At 42.8% G+C, this 22479-nt stretch overlaps 1 protein-coding gene across 1 annotated transcript in view; it reads right to left on the reverse strand.

Annotated features, from left to right (window-relative positions):
• Window positions 1-22479, reverse strand: part of dph1 (diphthamide biosynthesis 1) — a 78555-nt gene that overhangs the window by 52845 nt on the left and 3231 nt on the right. Inside the window, exons 2-3 of the mRNA XM_079513517.1 lie at window positions 15106-15255; window positions 8113-8176 (exon numbers count right to left, since the gene is read on the reverse strand). Of these exons, the coding sequence (XP_079369643.1) occupies window positions 8113-8176; window positions 15106-15255 (214 nt within the window). The remainder of the gene's footprint in view (window positions 1-8112; window positions 8177-15105; window positions 15256-22479) is intronic.

The following is a 22479-nucleotide window of genomic DNA, read 5'->3' on the forward strand; positions in this document are numbered from 1 at the left end:
TTCAGCAGAGGAAACCTCATTATTTTCTTTTTTTTAAAGAATGAAGTTAGTGGAAGCTAGTGAAAGTAATTGTGTAAAATAAAAGACTCTGAGAAGACTGGGTCTGAAGGGGAAAAAGCAGTGACAGAGACAAGTGCAAACCAAAGTGAGACAAAAAGATGAGGAGGATGTCGGAGGTTGGAGAGAGAGAGAGAGAGAAAGAGATGTGAGGATGGGGGTTAAGTATGTATCAAATCTAATACATATCAGGTATATCTGCTTTGCATCACACAAAACATGAAAAGCACCCTGACAAATTACAAACTTCCAAAAAGTAATTTGTCAAATGTCACTGCACAGGTAGCCTGGGGTCCACCTTGCTTTCTATGGCATAGGCAGCTCCCGGCAGGATCCACCGGGAGAATCTAGACGCAGCTGCGCGACATGAGACTAATTAATTAAAGCGACAGAGAGAGAGAGGAGTGTGTGTGTACGTGTGTGCGTCAAAGGTTAAAGACGATCAGAAATCAGCAGAGAGTGATCGACGTTCGCGCTACTCTAGGCCGAATTGAAGTGGACTTGGTCCCAGACTTTTTTTTCTCCCTGGAAATAAAAACGTCTGGGCCGAGGCTACTGCACAGGAGGCCCTTTATAGTAACAGTACTTCTTTCTTTCTGTCCATAACATGCCCCCCCCCCCTCTCTCTCTTCCCATGGAGTTCTCCCATTTAGTTTATATCGGATCTCCCCCCACAGAGAGAGTGAGTATTGCAGAGTCTAAGTAGTGTAGGGGATGCTTTAGAATTCTAACGATTCCGGTTCCTCAACGATTCACTCTTAACACTATGATTCCCTTGAACAAGTCCTATACAGCAGTGGTTCCCAAACTGTGGTGCGTTCACCCCTTGTGGTGCGCGGGCGCCTTCTAGGGGGTGCGCAACATGAAAAGGCTAATGGTGGTGCTATGTTTTTATTTTAAATATATTAACATTATGTCAATAAATGGCAAGTATATGCAGAATATAGCCTATCCTGCATATATATGCCATATTCAGGTTCATATATGTGCATATTTGTGGATAAATAGGAAATGTGTCTCTATATAGCTTATGGAATTTATATTTCCATGTGGGGGGTGCGTCGGCTAGGTCGGGAGGTAACAGGGGGTGCATGGCCAAAAAGGTTTGGGAACCGCTGCTATACAGGGTTCCAAATGGACCTTTGTACACTCAGAGTTATGGTGGTACATGAATTTAAAAAAAAGAGAACCATTGTAATTGTAGTGTGATAAAAAAAAAGAAAAGAGAAACGGTTCCAAATGTAATGGAACCGATTCCGTACGTACGATGCTCGTACAGATATTTACGATAGGTAAGGTAGGTAAGGTCCTTGAGATGCCCTGCAAAAGAAGATCATTACGGCACACAGAGTCACTATGAAGAGGACCGACATCAAGAATTGCACGGAGTAGGGACCCATAAAAGTGCCACAATCCAATATACTACAGTACACTGTAGTATATTGCGAGTGTACAAATGTAACCACAATGGACCTTTACGGGTCCATTTGGGTTACATTTGTACACTCTCGGAGTTACAAATTGATACATTATCACAGAGGATTTGAATGTGTAAGTAAAAATAAATAAGATTATACAGTAATAGTTATTACAAGTATCTCACATTTTTGTTTATACCCTCCAGAGGGTAGAAACTAAAAGCTGTTCCTATAAAGACCAGAATGTCCCGTCTGAAACTGTGGCAGATCTGTAAGAGCATAAAGAGATGAAGGAATGATAATGGGAGGTATTAAAAGCTATTGTGCCGTTAACTCAGGAACAGAGCGAAAAACCAAAGCTTTCATAGAACAGGTGAAGCTGGAGCCTCTGGCTAAAAACGCTAATTGAAAACATTCAATTTCCGCTTAGTCTTGTGGAAATGAATTACTCCAACAGGGCATATCAAATGCCCATTTATGAATACCATTTTCATAGGGCACTTTAAAATCCATCAGTTAACAGTCACAAATGAGCCCGAAAGGTAAATGTAAAATAAGAACAGAGGGACCATTTGGCCACAATCTAACGTGCATTCAAACGCTCAAATTGGGGGAGTATTTACAAAATAACATCAATGCCTTCCCTAGCATATAATTCCAGTTAGAAGTAGGTAGTCACAATTTTGAGACAAAAAATATTACAAAGAGCTTTTACTGTTAGGTCTGGCAAATGCCCCCCTCGCCACTAAAGTGTCCTACATCATCTGTCACTTTAGTCCCTCAAGTCATTTGATGGTCCCTCTCCCCCTCTCTTCATTTTCACAACCAGTCTCAGCTCCTCTAGTCTAATATTTCCCTCATCTCAAGACGGCTCTCAAGAGATTTGAGCCATTCTTCTGCACACCTCATAAACATGATATTATCCCCTCATGGCAACTCTTTACTTGCTCCATTTCGGGAGTACAAGTAAGATGCGTTGACCTTTTTCCATTGAGAAGCCCAGCTACAATGACACTTTCTCGAGGTATACAGTATGTACTGTGTTCTAGTTGTAAATCCTTGCTGTTGCTTCAGAAGGAGAGCATCGAAACACTGCACCAATATATGCCAATGTTTATGTAAAACAGGATTGCAATAAATGTTTTCACACTCAGTACTTTTCTATTATTCACAATTTGCAGTTAGTCCGACTCGTTCTCTTCACTTCCAGAGGAATATCAATGTCAGTGCAATTACTGGGAGGACATTTTAAAAGCCATGAGCTCATTTCCATGTACATGAACGTATGTCCATATTCCTCCCACATCTTTCCCTCGGCGTGCATAATATTATGCATGTCTCTATGAGTACAATTATGTGGGTATGTGACCGGGAATGTGCCATCCAAAACGAGCATGATTATGGCTGGTCTGAGTGGTATTGGGTAGAGTAGTGTTGGGTAGAAAGAGAGAATGGTTAGAAAGAAGTGGTAACCTTGAGCACAGTACATGTGCAGCAATGGTTTCTTTCTGTAGCATACATACCCAAGAATAAGGGGAATACATTACACTGGCCTGGTGGCCTTTTCGCTGGGCAGCCCACTTGGAGTAAAGTAGAATGAATTACAGACTAGTCAGTTCCCCGCTGTGGTTTCTTCACCAACTAGTCCGATTTTATTTGGGGTGTTAAAGGGTAGACCTTTGGACTCCTAAACCAGATCAGACCGTCTGACTGATTCATTCACTCTTGTCCGAGATATGAAGAGGTCGAGGAGAGGAGAATATAACCCATTTTTCTTATATCTCAGAAGAGCCTGAATTGCATTTACACGACAGCTTGGGCAATTTCCAAGGTGTTACCCGACAACCCAATATACTACACAAAGTATAACCACCTATTACTTTTTACAGTCTGACTCTGTCCAGGTGGAGACATTTGATATAGATTTAGCAATGTCGGTATCTTGGTAATCCTCCAGGGACACACGTGTGGCTGATTCACATTACACTCTTCAACACCACTGCCTCTACATCAGGAAAGAAATCACACTCGTTAGATTATTTTTTGTCATGGTGTGGATGTCTAATGATGATGTCACAGGGGGAGATAAATAGACATACAACTGGACTCTGTCTTGAATGGGGGAATAAATAGACAAGACATACACACAAAGCCACACCATGGAGCGGTTAACACTGCTCAAACCACCACAGAGACAAGGAGCAGTCCCTCCCTATGCTAGCTGCAGTAGTCATAGTAAAAGCCTGAAACTTCATTCCTGAGCACCTCCCCTGTACATTGTGACTATGAAGTATACTTCATATGAAAGCTGTGGGTTGTGAGCGAGGCAGTGATATTGAACAATGGGAGGTCTGGCTGGTACTATAGTGACATGTTTCTTAAGAGGCTGTGGGTGGGTGACCATTGATGAGAGGCTCTTATGAGTTCAACATGGGGTATGGCTGGAAGGAAAGCTCATTAGTCAGAACATGGAGCCGTGGGCCCGGTTCTATCCAAGCTCAGTGTGAGGTCCTTATCAAAAGGAGCCCGAGACAGACGGCGGCGGCATTATGCACACAGACACACACAGCTTCCGTTACCTACAGCTCAGCTGTGCTGTGGGTGTGAAGAGAAAGAGTGGTGAGGCGAGGGCAAGGAGGTGCTACAGGCTTCTGCCAGACTCCATCATAATTGTAGCACTGACATTTACCCTGGGAGGCCGTGAGCCAAAGGCTGCCGCTGCTGCTGCCACCATTACAGAAATGATTAAACCTGCTTGGAATTGATTGAGCCTATTTTGACGGATGGATGGATGAAATGGAGAAGTGGAGGGGTCTGTGTACAACTGTGCATGGCCTTCAAACAAAACACTATCTATTCAAGTTGTGTGATGGTATGATTCAAAACATTCCTACAGTGAAAAAAGAACCATTCTTGATTTGTCCTAAGTAACTAGAGCCTGGGTGGAGACCTGTGCTCTGAGGAGCACATATTTCCAATTACTCAAATTATTATAGTAATTTGTCATATTACTCTCTACTGGGAAAGGTAATACAGTAATTACAGTAACACGTTACTTTTACATGTACATCGTTACTGCCCAACACCGAACTTGGAAACTGCTGTATGTACAACCTAGTTGAAATGGAGGAACAGGAGTGAATAAGGCCCATGGCCCACGACCAATGCAAGTTTTAGGTCTGATGCTGATCCGATTTTGTTTTGAATTAAACACATGCATAGATAGAAGAAAAGTAGTCTGTATAACTTCAATATATGAAAATAACTTTTAACTACAATGAACAAGCAAACAAATAAATATAAGATACACACAAACTGAACCTTATTTTATGTTTTACCATGTATGCCTTACTAAAAATAATTGAAGAATTACCTCTATCGCTGGAACAAATCAACGGACAGAATACACAAGCTAAGTTCCAAAAAATGTGGATACCATTCCTGGCCGTGCTTCACAATAGTTGAGTATATGTTATATATTTATTGTGTGTGTGTGTGCATGTGTGCGTGTGCGTGTGTGTGTGTGTGTGTGTGAGAGAGAGGGAGAGGTTTGATGATGAGAGAGAGGGGTTTGATGATGGGAGTGAGACAGAGAGAGGGAGAGAGATGGATTTAGAATAGATAAATATTGACAGAGCGAGGGGAGAGAGAGAGAATAAAGAGTGTTTGTACAATGTGCCAACTGCCACTTTATGTCCAAAACTGTGCGTGTGCGTGTGCGTGTGCGTGCGTGCGTGCGTGCGTGCGTGCGTGCGTGCGTGCGTGCGTGCGTGCGTGCGTGCGTGCGTGCGTGCGTGCGTGCGTGCCTGTCAGGCATATATTTTGGCCATGCATGTATAAACTGCAAGCAGCAGGGCTATGATGCAAAGAAGCCTGCCATCGTTAGGACTTAGTATTCCATCCCACCAAAGCTACTTACTCAGTGGACAGCTTAGCCCTTTGATCCGCATTTTGATATGGATCCAAGTCCTGTCTCCTGAGTGATAATTGGTTGTGGGAGTGGTAGTGACTGGCACAGGCCCACAACCCCGGAGACCCTCCGGTCATTCTGGATTTAAGCAGGGTAGCATAAGGTCATCTGCATGCAGCCCTAAAGACCCTGACCAGACCTGGCATCATCACAATTTTCAACTAGACTCCGCTATTAGTAGTTAAAATGTCTCATTACTTTTACAATGCACCGGTCCCTGCATGCCACAACTAGTCCAACTTTTTTGATTGATTGATTGAAATATTTATTAACAGTTTGCAGAATTACAGTACATTTCAAGCACAAACTCAATACAAAAGACTGTTAACTGTGAGTGGACGACCCAATTAAGCATTACACTTAAACTCACCAACTTTTTATTTCAATGGATTAAGTAAATTACAGCCATCTGCCAGCTTGCAGATGGATGGACATGGATGCTGCATTGATCATTCTCATCACCAAAATGCGTGCTTACTGTCATATCTCACGTGAATAGAAAGTACTGTACTCGACCAGAATACATTAGAATGAGAATGGTACATACCGCAAACTGTACAGGAAAATAATACATGTGAGAACTCCTCTCTTACTGCCTATGCCGGCAACTTATGTTAATTAGTTTCCTGAAAATGTAACGGAATGACGGAATCCATATCTGAACATGGCCAACGCCATATTTTGTATTCATTCAACAGCTGCTTTAGGTCTTTCAACAATAATAAACTGCTTTGAAATAGAGCGTCGCAGTCCCGCCCCCTACCAGGGCCCAGCAAATTCCCCGTTCATTTTCCTCATCGATATTTCAAAAAGTATTTATTTAAAGACCTTTTAAGCCTCGTACAAAGCCAACTCGAGTTGCAAAACAAATAATTAGAAAGAAGAAAATGGCAGGTTACAACACTTTTTGTGATTATTTGTTTGGTCCAAAATATTATGTTTATTGTCATGATTTGTCACGACTCGAGTTGGCTTTGTCTGCGGCGTAACCGTCTTTAAATAAATACTTTTTGAAATGTCTATGGGAAAAATGCATTGGGAATCATTTCCTGGGCCTGGCGTCGTCATGGAAGGGGGACTGAAAGGGGGACTGCGACTGCGACGCTTAAACAACCCCGATACATGCTCATATTGGTGTGAAGAGGGTAATAGTGAGAGAAGAGACAGAATGAAGAGGTGTGAAGACAGTGAGAAAAGCAATTAGCTTCCAGTAATTGCTCTCATTAAAAGAGATTGGGCGGATTTAGCTAACTCCAGGACCAATGGTCTCTGAACCACACTGCTTCATGTCGATGGGGGGAGGTCAAAGCCATGGTAGCAAGTGGCAGCCCTCAGACAGATAGTGGTGTTACTGATAAGACTGGGCCCTATCAACAGGCATTTGTCTCATTCCCACATCCCCTTCACACATTTAAATGCTTGCTGTGGGTTGTGTGAGTATGACAAATACCCCTTTCACACAGACGTTAATGCTCTGTGTGAAAACCACAGGTTTATAATTCACTGCAGGTCACAAGTAGACCCCGACCGATAAATCGGTCCAACCGTTATATCAGGGACTCCGCCAGACCAACTCTGTCAGTGCAAATAAATTACTAAACGACGTGTTTAAAATACCAGAATGCACCAAGTAGCTTATACGCCTTCTGAATGTAAAAGACTCTGACTTTGGAACTGTGCCTCAGTCAATGATATGTAGAGCGTTTCAGAGCAAATGCATGCAGAGGTAAACCAGACTTGATGCAGCCGATTCATTAGTGAGTTTATTTCAAGCGCTCATGTCTTCATATAGACACCCTAGCCTAGCATGGGGAGAACAGGAATAGCATGGACAAACCAACGTGATCCAAGTTTCCTGTAAATAATCAAATATCCGACTTGACCAAAACTATCTTATGGCAACCTCCACCAATCACTACTCCATCACTCTGTCCATCTGGTAATCACGTTAGCATTGACCAGACACCTATGAAAGGAATCCACTCTGGACTGGATGTTGAATGATATGGCCATTTTCTTTGAGAAAACACTTAGCAGTAGCACACACTGTTCCCAGGAGAGAGGAGCCAACTGAAGGTTGAAATGAGACGATGGAAACCAACAACAGAGAAGAAAAATGGAAACAGAGGGCAAATATTTTTCTTGGTCGTCAAGAGACCAACACACAAGAATACCTTTTGTGGTTCAATGCATCATTCTACTGATCGATCCCTGATGCACAAATCTGGTATCCGCAGTATAGACAGAAACTGAACACAAGACAAATGATTAGACAGCAAGTGCGTGCGTGCGTGCGTGTTGAAGTGTTTTAGTGCACTAGCTTCTACAGTATGCAGACTGAAACAAAATGTAATTAAGAAGAAGAATGTCTCTGCCCTCCTCCAACTGTGAGTAAGTGAAGCAGTGATATCTGGTCGGTCTTCTTGCAGTGCAATCATGTCTAATATTCTGTGCAGTCCCTGATAGGGCTGAGAGCAGGGAATTATGATAACACTCTGGCTCTTCTAATCGGTACAGGGGGTGGCCATGCCAGTTCAAGTTCACATGGTGCCGACTCGAGTTCAGCAAGCTACTCACTTACAAACTCCAGCAAACTTTAAACAAACAGACTGAAACATATTTCTCCATTTCCTTATCTTGACTGCTGAGGAACAGTGCTACACTTACCTCTCAATGATGTCAGCAATGACACAGGCAAACATCTGCAGGCCCTCCGGAAGCTGCAAAGCCACTGGAGAGTAGAGACAGCCAGGGAGACAGGTAGAAGTAGAGAACAGATAGAAGGTTAGACAATTATGCTGTGAGTGACAGCAACATGTTATTTAATACATCCTAGAAAGCAGACCTATACACAGTTTCTGCCATTAGCTCAGTGTGTTTCACTGACAGCCAAGAGTGATATTTTAGGGCAATTTCCCCCTCTGCCACTACATTACTGCTGGATTATCTGTCTGACTGAAGGGCTGTAGGAAATATGACCTAAAACGATCAGCTCAATTGTGTTATTACACCTCTTGTCTTCTACAGCCCCATTAAAGTCAGTGAAGTCACCCTGTATTCACCTGTCTCTCTCCATGACACAACACAAATGTGGAATCCATTTGATCGCCACAAAAATACCATAAATCCATTGAATATAGACGATTACCGGTACTTGAAATCCATGGGGTCTTATAGCGCAGTGGTTCTCAACCTTTTTCACCAAGTACCACCTCAGAAAATATTTGGCTCTCCGGGTACAGTAGCGTACACCTAACCTATTCCATTCACACAGGAGGCAAATTAATTCTAATTAATATATAAAAATCTAAGAATAATATAGCTATTATTCCAGTTGTGTCAGCAAACAAACAAAAACCGGCATTTTAACTCTTAGTCCTCACAGTCCTCACACAACACACACACACAGAGCTAGCTTATTGCTAGTGAGAAGTAGAAATATGCGCAACGGAGCTATGAGAAAGGTTAACTTTTACCGCTGGCTTTGCGATGCGCACTTGGCTTTAATTGGTTACAGCCGTTTTGAATCAACACTTTTCAGTAGGCTACGCTACTGAAAAGTTTGGCTTTGGCTGTAAGATACGCTGTTTGAAATGGGTTTCAGTCATTACCACTGTCTGTAGACTACTCCTGTAGCCTCGGAGACGTCCGCACGTGTTTAGTTTTCACTCCTCTGCCCACCCCCCACCCCACCCCCCCCCACTCCAGTTATGTTGAACACCAGTTTCTTAAATATTATTAAATGGTGTGTTTTTTTCCATTTGAACGGCAACCACAACACCAGCCTGTGTGTCATTTCACTGGCGCTCATGAAGGCAGCAGTGTTGTAGGTCTGTCCGAGACATCCACCACGACTACGTAGTACGTACGTATTGTGCTAAAGGGAAGCACTCACCATGAATATTGTGCTAAAAGGGAAGCACTCACCATGAATATTGTGCTAAAGGGAAGCACTCAACATGAATATTGTGCTAAAGGAAAGCACTCGTTATGTATGCACTCGTATGCATCCTTTATTCTCAGAAAAGGGATTATAAACATTGTAGTACTGATGTACTGTATGGTCCAAGTCTCTCATTAACAGTCCATTGCTTTACAAATCCTCTTTGGGCCATTAAATGTCATAATTTGTTTGGGATTCAACCGGAACCCACACATGCTGTGCATGCAATACAGTGAAATGTCAGCATTCAGGTTTCACCATACAATGAAGTCCATGGAGCTGAGCCCAGTTTCTGGGGACAGGGGCTTTGTTGCAATCAACCATTTGTCACTGTCACACCTTGCGTTCATAAAGCTATCAATCCTTCAATAGACCTAACAATTCAGGGACATCAAATTCAGCACACAAATTATACCACCACACAGCCATACTTGATAGAATTTCCAAACTCCAATGCCAAGCAGCATTAAACAATAAAAGCTGGGACAAACTAAACAGCCAAGGAGAGAGGGGAGGAAGCATGGTCATGAGATGGAATGATGGATGGAGTAGCGAGGAGGAGTAGAGAGAGCATGTCTTTCTCTAATGAAAGGTTACGGGATCACAAAGGGCCCGTGTAAACAATAGACGGACAGAGACAGACCATGGAAAGGGCGAGTTTATTAACAGGGAAAGGTTTCCAAGCACGCCACAACCATAGCTGACAGAAGCAAAGAGCTTTTGCTGTCTGTTCTCCACAGCAAAAGGCGCGCGCGCGCGCACACACACACACACACACACACACACACACACACACACACACACACACACACACACACACACACACACACACACACACACACACACACACACACACACACACACACACACACACACACACACACACACACACACACACACACACACACACACACACACACACACACAGCAAAATTACACTTAGTAGTAGTCAGTGTCACCATAAACTGGGCTCACACTACAAGATAGAGATCTTCTGTTGGAAACGCCCTCCCGACAATCGATGGCGTGTTCGAGATTAACTGTCCAGATGATTCTGTAGTGTGAGGGGTTCATAGCTGAAAACCTAAACCTCCTGATCAGCTCACAGATACATTGAGCCACCCTCATAATTGTTTTTTAAATTTGTTGTTAAAATCAATTAGTTAAATTACTTTATTCTAGTTCTATAATTACTTTATACGGTCCTGTCTGAAATAAAGCATAAAAACGAAAAGAAACTAGAAAAAGTGCTCCTCAGTGCACACACAGGTCTCCAGACTCTCCACCAGGTCAGGTAGGTTATTGTGGGCCAGCGGAATATGAAAACTCAAACGGATCTGTTTTGATCACATGAGCATAGAGATAATTTGTACCGATCTGCATGATGTTTGGACAAAATCTATAGGAGCAAAATAAAACAAATGTAATTTTGCAGAAATTGGCCAGCGGGTGGACTGACTGACTCACTGGACTGTCGATGAGAATACTCAAGCTGCACAGTGTGAGATAACGTGCTTCACTTCTGGATGGCATTGCACTCCAGTCCAGTAATGAGATTTCATAGATGGAAAGCAATCACAGTGAGTTTTCCCTGTCCAATTTTACAGTTTCAGAATCTGAATTACTGTCATTGCCGGGTATGTTTACTCACTAGGAATTTGGACATTTTCTCCAAAATATAATAGATAACCATAAAGAAGCTGCAGACTACTGTATATATGATATGCAAAATACAATACATATTGTGTCATGCTGATGCGAGGCAGTGTACATATACTGTATGTATTTGCATTGTGATTCACCTTTACAGAAACTTGGAAATTAGGTACATATACAGACAGATTATATACCCGTGTTCTCTTTCTCACACACACACACACACACACACACACACACACACACACACACACACACACACACACACACACACACACACACACACACACACACACACACACACACACACACACACACACACACACACACACACACACACACACACACACACACACACACACACACACACACACACACACACACACACACACACAAAACCTAGCTGTTGGGGAGTGGTTTAAGGAGACTGTCTCAAGCTCTCTGATTTAAAGGAGCATTCAGTGATTTGGGTGATTTGGAAAACCACCCAGTCCGCCTCGGTAACAAAATGTGCACATGCACGCTCTACAGTGGGGGGAAGTGCAACAGGCCAACACCATATGCACCAAGGGCCGCCCCCAGTCGATCGTGATTGGAGGAAGGCCCCTCTCATCCTGATTGGATGAAGGCTTTGCCACCCGCCACCAAAACTGAAACCAGGGGCTCACTGGGGACAGGGAGGAACTCCTTATATGGTCAGCACACTCTATAGTAGGGAGGAAAAAGAAAAAATAAGTGATATTTGAATTAAGTAAAATCACTGAATATACCTTTAAGTTCTTCAGAAAACTTAGGTCAGGATTTAGAAGGCATTTTTAGAATCAGCCTCAGTCCAATGTGATTCCGGACCCTAATCCACTCTGTTTAGTGTGGAGTGAACATCTACGGCTTAGAAGGAGCAGTGTCTGATACTCCTACTGTCAAATGTCAATCACAAAAAAGTGATTAACAGAGACAGAAATAGGTAAATACACATTGCAATTAGCTTGTGGCCTTGTGCAAAATAAAAAATCACACCCGTGTGAACTGAGTGGTGTAAGGTAATGAAATCATGTCTGACGTAATGTGTGCAGAGAAAATGACCACGGTTGCTATGTTCACCCTGTTCACCCGGGTGTGATTTAATTACGTCAGAAATTATTTTGAACATAGCAACCATGGTCATTTTTTCTGCACACAAAAGCCAGTTGTAGGAGTGGTTTACACCACTCAAAAAAACAACCTCTATCAAACTAGTGACAAGCATACTGTGAGTAGCTGTGACGGTGCAGCAGAAGATGTCTAGAAAGGAAATAGTAGCTGTGCTAACCTTTTGATAATTAACAGTGCAGACATTGGAAGACCTTCAGAAACACAAACAGTTCCCTTGAAGCATGTCAAAGCCTCTCCAGGGCTCTCCAGAACCACTTTCATGGTTCCTAAAGAAGACTTTCACAGTTAAATTAAGACTCAAGATTGTGTTCACTGTCCACAAATCGGGAGTTCAGTAACTGCATTCAAAATTCTACAAATCTGTTAGAAGAAAGCAACTATTGAAAAGGGTTATGAGGTGAGATTAAAAAATATATAACAATATTGATATAACAATATTTATCTGGCCTGTGTGTGTGTGTGTGTGTGTGTGTGTGTGTGTGTGTGTGTGTGTGTGTGTGTGTGTGTGTGTGTGTGTGTGTGTGTGTGTGTGTGTGTGTGTGTGTGTGCGTGCGTGTGTGCGCGCAACAGTGACACTTGGTGGTCAACAAATCAGACAGACAGACACAGGGACAGACATAGCTGTCTATAGGAGTGGCTAGCACCACTCAAAAAATCACACCCGTGTGAACTGAGTGGTGCAACTCCCGTCTCCCCTCTCCCCCTGCCTCTCTGTCTCTCTCTCTCTCTCTCTCTCTGTAATTAGCAGGCAACAGTGCAACACTATCTCTCTCTCTCTCTGTTTCTGGCACAACAGCGCCACTTGTGCCCCTACTGGTACTCTAAACATAGGTTAAGACATAGGTTAATAAGACATAGTCACATAGGTAGGTTAGGACATTGCTGTTCCTTGGAGTGGTTGCACCACTCAAAAATATATCACTTTCCCTACCTTACCCTAATTTTAATATAAGTATGCACATGAATGTATGAAGGTACACACAACCTTAGCCAAAATATATTGTATCAAAACAACCTACAGTAAAATATTGTTGTTAATAGAGCCACTTACAACAGAGTGACTACATTACCACTACAGTATAAACATGGTGATATTCAAAGAGTTCAAAGATTGACAAAGGAACAGATGGACACAAAGGATGGGAAGGGGACAGACAGCAGCAGACTCTTGAGTCACAAGAGAGATATTGTGGTTTAATGAAAACATCACAGCAAAAAAAAAAGCCAGACAGGCTGTCGTAAACCTAACACCACCCTTGGGGCATGGACATGGGCAACAACAACAAAAAGAAGAAGATTGAATTGTCCAGGCATACCACCTGCAAACTCCCCAACAGCATGAGACTCTATATGCATTTGGACATTAACATTAGTCAGGAACAATTTTGCCTTTCCTCAGGCTGAAGGCAGCCCTTGAAACACTCAGTCATGCTCAGCTTAACAGGAAATAGCCAAAGAGGAATTATGCAGAGACCAATTATTAGTCTTCAAAGCAAATTAGACAAATTCTCATGTGTGAAGCAGGGTCTTTAATTGTGTGCAGTAGGCTAAGATTCCGAAAATGGTTCAAGGAATATTTAAACATGCCGTTATTGTTTTCCCTGGCTTGGTGTAGGGCCTACTACTCATGCTGTTATATTCTCTTACTCTGTTTCTCTATTTATTACTGCATTCTATAAATGTACCACTGAGCAATAGACGGCTATTAGACATGCACCTAAAAATGGGTTAAACTTTCATTTTCAGTTTTTTTTAACCCATTTTTAGACGGCCCTTTAGACGTCTATTAGACAGTGAAATGCCTGAAGAAGGCCTCACAGGTCCAAACGTTGGTTTCTGTTACATTTCCAGCATCGTGGCTATGAGTGTGCAGCCTTTTTCTTCTTTTTCATTGTTCATCGCCTTAGGCCTTTAGTACCTCATAAATGTTGGTGTGTGCCCTTCTCCTGCTTGTCTTTGATTCTGGTAAATAGCCTACTGTTTTAGTCTCAATTACATAGCAACTTATGAATATCACTGACTATGGACGGCGGGTGGCTGTGGCTCAGGAGGTAGAGCAGGTCGTCCAATGATCCCTGGGTCGGCGGTTCGATTCCCGGCTCCTCCTGTCCACATGTCGAAGTGTCCTTGGGCAAGACACTGAACCCTACATTGCCTCCAATGAGTTGGTCGGTGTGAGCTTGCCACCATTGGTGTCGACTGTTCGCCGCTTCACCTCCCAATGTATGAATGAATTAACCATTGTAAAGCGCTTTGAGCACTTGGAAAAGAGCTATAAAAATACAATTTATTATGGACATTCACATTTAGTTATCTTTAACCACAAACTTGATGGGAAAGGCAAGGAAGGAAAAAATCGACTGCTTAAAAGGAAAACAAAAACCGCTGGCAGTGGTGGGTGGATTATTTATGTTTTACTCTGGAAGTGAATGAGTTCATATCATGACTATCATGCTCAATATCTTATTGTTGAGTTGTGTTTGTTATGATTGTTTTTTTATTTATTTGTTGTCATTGTATTTGTATTGTATTTGTGTATCTGTTATGTTTGTTTTTTCTGGACATTTTATTTAACAAGAGAGCTATAACTGTAATGTTTTATATAATTGAAAAAGAATGTCAATAAATATTGTTTAAAAAAAAAAAAAAAATCATGCTCAATATCTTTTGACCAGTGCAGAATATGATTATGCTTGTAAAATTTCCAATGTCTGGCAAATACTAAAATAGTTTGTATTATTGTTGAAAACAGTGATCCAAGAAAGCACAATTAGACATGCTGCCTCGAGCTGCTAAATTAAACTGTCCAACTTTCAATCCAAGAAATTGGCTGAACAGCAGAGAAAATCAATCTAACCACTTTATCAATCTGCCAAATGAAACATGTGTATTGGGGAGTGTGACCTCACCTCTCTTAGCATTGGCTTGTCTGACTCGCCACACCGTCTTGTGGATCTCAAAGTTATAATTTGCAGGCAAGGCTCGGATGGCATCCTGTAATTCTGGGTCTTGCAGGATCTCATCTGGAATTTGATTGGCGATCCGTCGTGGTCCTCTCACTAAAATAGAAGTAACATGATTTAGCTACATTAACCTCTTAAACCACTGTCGCAAAACTGCTTGCTCAGGGTGGGATCTCTGTCGGTCCTTTGATCTACATGTAGCTCTGGTCCAGCCATAGCTCTAATGCCTCTCGTCTATAGCGTAAATATAAAAAACTTTTTACCTACTCACCAAAACAAAGGCGGTTTGTATAATTAGAAAGCCTACTTTCCTTAGTGGACACACTCTGAACCCCCCACCACATACAACATTTTTGGCCAGAAAGGGATTTTTTTTTACCACTAAGTAGAGTAGAGTGGCATAGCCTTAATGCAACGGCAGCAAGAGCAGTAAGGCTATGGACCAGAGATAATCTACATGTAAAGTGTCTTGAGACAACTTGTTGTGATTTGACACTTTAATCAAATTTAATTGAAAAAACCCAATAAAATAATAGCTGATCTACAAGTTAATGTACAAGGGTTTTGTGTGTAAATCTGCTATTTTTGAAAAGAAACAAAGACTAAATGACAGGTACATTAGAATTGTATTTTCTGTTTTGTGGCTGTAAAGGTTTGTTTTGATGTTGTAAACACTGAACCACAACAAAGTTGCATCCCAGAAAGCAGGATTAGCGAGTTTGCAGAGGATCTCTGTTTAGTCAGTCATTCATTTTCTATTCCAAAAATGGGAATCACTGTCATGTCTTGTCCTGAAACAAACCTGCTAAAAGTCAGCTTAACTTATAACTCACAGCAGTTTGTTTGTTTGGTCATAGTATATTAACTCACCCAGTGCCACAGGACGCCTTATGACGCCTCCCCCTTATAGGAAGCAGTTGCACTTTTGTGTGAACCCAGTGGAATGCTCAAATTATTCACCAGGCTTTACAATGCAAACACATCATGATTAGATATTCTAGCCTAGCCCTACCCAGTAAACACTATGGTTCTAATAATCAGCTTCACAAGGCTGCTCACTTATGGGAGTTTGCGCCTCCTGGTGTGAACACAGAAGCATTTATTTATAAGCTGACAGACAATAATTGTCTGGGACTTTAAGACGCAAGGACACTGACTCCGCCTGCCGGCGCACCGGTATAACAGCGCGTCATCACCCTGCGTCTTCATTAGTTTGTTTCTTCCCATGTGTACAACACAAAGCAGCGAAGTCTCCTGTTCGGTACGAGTTTCTCGTTGCCGCGGAAAGTGCCGTTCTACCGAGGCTTCAAGACCCGCAAGACGCCACGAGCATCTGCGAAGAGAGATACGGTGAGGCCGCTTCTCTTACTGGGTTAATACTAACTTGGTTAGGTAGCTTAGCTTAGCATAACGGGCCGGTACAGCCCTAGCTAGCTTGGTCGCCTGCGTCTACCATAAGCTACCTGTGTGACGGTCTGTAACGTGGCTAGCAACAGCCAGTTTTTGCTTCCACACGAACCTTCGGTGGCCTCAAGACTTTCGAACGTGTGACGGTCTTTAACGGTGTTACAACCCGTTGTTAGCTTCCACACGTGTGGCGGCCTTTAGCAGTGGCTAGTAATAGCCCACTCTAGCCACCACACACACGTCCTGTGGCTTTTCCAGGCTCTCGACCGAAACTATAAATAATTTAATTTAATCTGATAATTAAAAAGGGTGGCACTGTGCTGATATACTAGTGTAAACAGTTTGATGTTTAATACAAATGAGAGATAAGAAGGTGTAAATAATTGATGCAAGTTCCTCAGATAATTGTGTCATGGACATTGTCATTTGAAAAAGTCTCTTTTTCGTGACAAATTAAGCACGTTGGTTGGCTGCCTCAATTCCACAATGAACTAGAAAAAGTGTTCCTCAGAGCACAGGTCTCCACCGGGTGAGGAAAGTTATTTTGGCCTCCTGGTGGCGCTATAATAGGCCAAGGTTATTAAGGGTGCCATGTCGTCTTCACGGCTTGCCTTCATTAATTGGGGCATTTTGTTCCAAGAGAAAGAGAAACTGCAAAAGCAGAAAACCCGTAACACTCCAAATTTGAAGACTTCTGCGTTCATATGGGCAGATGGAAAGATGACAGCTAAATTTGTTGCGTTGTCGCTTTGTAAAATCTGTTGCTCACATGGTCGTTGACGTCACCAAGCGTGCATCCATAGTAGCATGTGTAATTGCAGCTACAATTGTAGCTTTGTAGCTTTTGCAGCAGGTACAAACGTCGGATGCATCTTTGTATCTTCATGTCGCTGGCTTCCATTGACTGAATGAATGGTAGACTGTATCTTTGCGTCTGCCTGTGAATGCAGCATTATAGGTGCAAGGCTCAAATAGCCAGCACACAAAAAAAATCCCTTTCAGATGGTTCATCTACCTCTGATGGACAATGGACGTGCCTCGGCCAGATGGGCCCTCCTCAGCGTTAATCCAAAAATGTGTTTCGCAAAAATCTAACTTCTGGTGGTGCTATAACAGGCCGAGGTGAAAAGGGTGACTAGTGGGAATGTGCATGCAAAATCTCAAGGAAATTGCACGTTATGTTCATGATTTTAGGAAATTTGTTCAAAACGGACCAATCCCGAAAACTTTGGAAAAAATCTTAGCCAATCAGGATGGCATATGGAAAATGGGACATATCCACGGCGGTCGGACTTATAGACAATAGTTTTGCATGACTAAAATCGGCCTCATGACAGGCCCATCTGAAAATGTTGGTGCAGAGGTTCTGAATTGGCATCCAGGGAGTGTGTGTACACAGTTTGGTAGCGACCAGGCTAACATGTGCTGAAGATTAGCTGTACAAAGACAGATGGACGACGTAGAGGCGTATTAACATAGAGGCAAGGCAGGCAGCTGCCTCCCTAACTCCATTTGAAAAACACTGAGAAAAAAGAGAGGGGAAAAACACCAAAGCAGAACTATTAGTGGGAAGCGAATTGGCTACTCGCCCCTTTCTGCGTAGCGCACGACACTCACCCATAGGAATGAAAATGCATGCCTTTGTCGTCTCATGGGGTGTGGGGTTCTGAGTGGACCACCACCTGTACTCGCCTGGCATGAAAAATCTCTTTGAAAACCTGTTTAGTGTTTCTGATTGTTCAACCACAAAATGCATTTGAAAAGTGGATTTGCATTTGACGCAAATCAAGTTAGTACAGCCCAACAACATTTTACCCAGGGGGCAAACCACCCTTTTTTTAGGAAACCTGCATTTGTCATAACATACAAAGTTGTCCACCAGAAATAATATCTATGACCCCATAGGATCACAACATATATGGACAACTCGGTCAATTTTGTTGCGAAAGTCCAATATGGCCGCCCCCAATATTAGCCCCTATTAGTTATAATGGGGGGTGAATAGGGCAAAATTTTAAACTGAGAGATATTTCCACGAAACTTCTCAGGTTGATCAATGATATGAATACGAACATTTTTTGTATTGCAAGTTTCCATGAAATCCAATATGGCCGCCACAATATGGCCGCCACATTATTAGCACCAAAAAAATAGGTTTTGGCTCTAACTTCTGAACCAGATAAGCTAGAAATGCAAACTTGGCGTCTATTTCATGGTTTCTGACCATGAGAGACTCAATGGAATATCTATTTTCATTATTGGGTGTGTCTGGACCCTTATTGTGCATATTTACAAGATGGTGGCTACCCAAAATAGTGCTTTACCATGATTTCTACCATGATTGTTGACTGTTTTGGCAAACACAAGCAATATTAATCCATTGGCTAAGATTCATGGCACAGAAGGGACATATTTTCTTGAGCTTGCATATTGTCAAAATGGCTGCAAACATGAAAAAGAAAAGAGACATTACATTTCCTGTCAGATCCTATTACCCAGGGGGGCAAACCACCCCTTTTTGGATACCTGCATTTGCCATAACATCAAAGGTTGTCCACCAGAAATATCTATGACCCAATAGAATCACAACCTATATGGACACACTGGTCAATTTCTTTGCAGGAAATCCAATATGGCCACCACAATATATTAGCCCCCATTAGCCTATAATGCGGGTGAATAGGGCAACATTTTGAACTGAGGGATATTTCCACAAAACTTCAGTTTTTTCCAATATGGCCACCACAATACTAGCACCCAGAAAATAGGTTTGGCTCTAAATTCTGAACCAGATGAGCTAGAAATACAAACTCATGGTTTCTAACCACGAAAGATATTATTGTTCTGGGATGTTTCTTTGCAGAAAGACATCCCTCTGGCTGTATTTTGGTTTTGTTCTACTGTTTGTTGGCATTTCCTCTGTTTATGTTGACAATCATCCCTGGCAGGGACGTGCATCGCCAAGCCGGACATCCCTTCCTTCACTGAGTCTGGATGGTCTCTCAGTGACGGGAATGCAGTCCCCTGTCCATCTACAGAGCCAGCCTGGCCTGGAGACAAGATGCAGCAGGAGCTTCACTCCATTCCTGACTGGGAATGTCTCAGATGCATGCATCATTCTGTGTGCTCTTTATGGGCCCAAAACCACTGGCTCAACTCCAGTCCGCTCCTCTGACAAGTGTCCTGCTCACTGACAAGAGTGACATTTCCGAAGAGGATATTGCCACGATACCCCAGCTGCCAATCAAAGCTGATCTGGCTGACCCCCACCAGTGCAGAGACAGTGAAAGCACTCCAACAAACCACTTCTGGAAAGGCACCAGGATGTGATGGGTTGCCCGCAGACATCTACAAGAATGGAGGCATGGCACCTGTACCAGGTAATCTGGATAGGGGGAAGTCCCTCAAGACTTCAAGGACGCATCCATAGTGCATGTTTACAAGAGGAAAGGGGACAGGGCATACTGCGATAACCATCATGGTATAGCCCTCCTGAGTCCTGAACATCACAGGAAAGATCTTAACAAGAAGCATCCTCAACCGGCTAATCAGCCATGCTGAGAATGTTGTCCCTGGATCCCAATGTGGTTTAACATGATCTTTTCCATTTGCCAGCTGCAAGAAAAGTGCAGAGAGCAGAAGGGTCTCTATATGGTGTTTGTCGACCTCACCAAGGCCTTTCACACAGTCAATCGTGAGGGCCTGTGGCAGATCCCTGGCAAGTTTGGCTGTCCAGGGACATTGATCTCTCTCATCGCGTCCTTTCATGACAGGATGCCAGCCAGAGTCCAAAATAATGGCGATGCATCCCCAGTCAGGAATGGAGTGAAGCTCCTGCTGCATCTTGTCTCCAGTCCCTGGCACATGAACAGATTTTCTGGCATAGGCCAGGCTGGCTCTAGATGGACAGGGGACCATCACTGAGACCATCCATACTCAGTGAAGGGATGTCCGGCTTGGCGATGCACGTCCCTGCCAGGGATGATTGTCAACATAAACAGAGGAAATGCCAACAGAAACAGTAGAACAAAACCAAAATACAGCCAGAGGGATGTCTTTCTGCAAAGAAACACCCCAGAACAATAATACTTATGGCTAAAATATTTATATATCTCTCGTGGTTAGAAACCATGAGTTTGTATTTATAGCTCATCTGGTTCAGAATTTAGAGCCAAACCTATTTTCTGGGTGCTAGTATTGTGGTGGCCATATTGGATATCATGGAAACTTCCAATACAAACCATTATGGTATTCATATCATTGATCAACCTGTGAAGTTTCGTGGAAATATCCCTCAGTTAAAAATGTTGCCCTATTCACCCGCATTATAGGCTAATGGGGGCTAATATTGTGGTGGCCATATTGGATTTCCTGCAAAGAAATTGACCAGTGTGTCCATATAGGTTGTGATTCTATTTGGTCATAGATATTTCTGGTGGACAACCTTTGATGTTATGGCAAATGCAGGTATCCAAAAAGGGGTGGTTTGCCCCCCTGGGTAATAGGATCTGACAGGAAATGTAATGTCTCTTTTCTTTTTCATGTTTGCAGCCATTTTGACAATATGCAAGCTCAAGAAAATATGTTCCTTCTGTGCCATGAATCTTAGCCAATGGATTAATATTGCTTGTGTTTGCCAAAACAGTCAACAATCATGGTAGAAATCATGGTAAAGCACTATTTCGGGTGGCCACCATCTTGTAAATATGCACAATAAGGGTCCAGACACACCCAATAATGAAAATAGGTATTCCATTGAGTCTCTCATGGTCAGAAACCATGAAATAGACATCAAGTTTGCATTTCTAGCTTATCTGGTTCAGAAGTTAGAGCCAAAACTATATTTCTTTGGTGCTAATATTGTGGTGGCCATATTGTGGCGGCTATATTGGATTTCATGGAAACTTGCAATACAAAAAATGTTCGTATTTATATCATTGATCAACCTGAGAAGTTTCGTGGAAATATCTCTCAGTTTAAGATTTTGCCCTATCCACCCCCCATTATAACTAATAGGGGCTAATATTGGGGGTGGCCATATTGGACTTTCGCAACAAAATTGACCGAGTTGTCCATATATGTTGTGATCCTATGGGGTCATAGATATTATTTCTGGTGGACAACTTTGTATGTTATGACAAATGCAGGTCAACCCCCTTTGCCCCCTGGGTATTTTGTTCCCACTCAATTTAAGCAGTGGCATTACTTCCAAAGCAATGTTGAAGTGAGTCATACATTTCTGTAGGACATCATGTTCGCCATATGTAATGCTGCATAGGCCTACTGTGCTTTTTTTAGGGGCGCTAGCCAGAGACGAAATGTTTTTATAATCGTCATGGGGATTGAATTCCTGATCTGCATGTGTACAAGAGGACAGGCAACGCGGCCAACCCCCCACCCGGACAGTGAGGACAAAAGAGATGTTAAGGTGCGTTCAGACTTGGATGGTTAGAGCGGCGTGATTACAAACTAGTCAATGCAAAGACGAGAATTGCGCGAACGGGCGCGGCACGACCTGGCACGGTACAAACGGGACGAAACGAGGTGAATATATATATATTCAGGTCTAATTCCTCATGGAGGCTGGGGCACCGCAGCCCCCACAGAGATGACGTCACTGGCGCTAGCCCCTCATATGCCCAGCTTTCTGGGTTTGTGTGAACTGACTTTGGCCGCGTTTCCCGTACAGATTTCTTACGCATCTTCTTAAGAGCTAAGTTCTAGGCACGCGCAGTAGCCCTCTAGGCCGCAAACAGAAGCCTGTCTGCTGCATAATTGGCTGCATGGGCAGCGAATCAGACACCATGTCCTTTTTTGGGAAACGCCATCAAACACGACAACATAGACATAGAATACCTAGATAGAGCACAGCCTTACGTGTCATAAGGCCTCCTGCATGAATGAATTTAGAAG

Source organism: Electrona antarctica, assembly GCF_951216825.1.
Source record: "Electrona antarctica genome assembly, chromosome: 11".
Taxonomy (NCBI): Eukaryota; Metazoa; Chordata; class Actinopteri; order Myctophiformes; family Myctophidae; genus Electrona; species Electrona antarctica.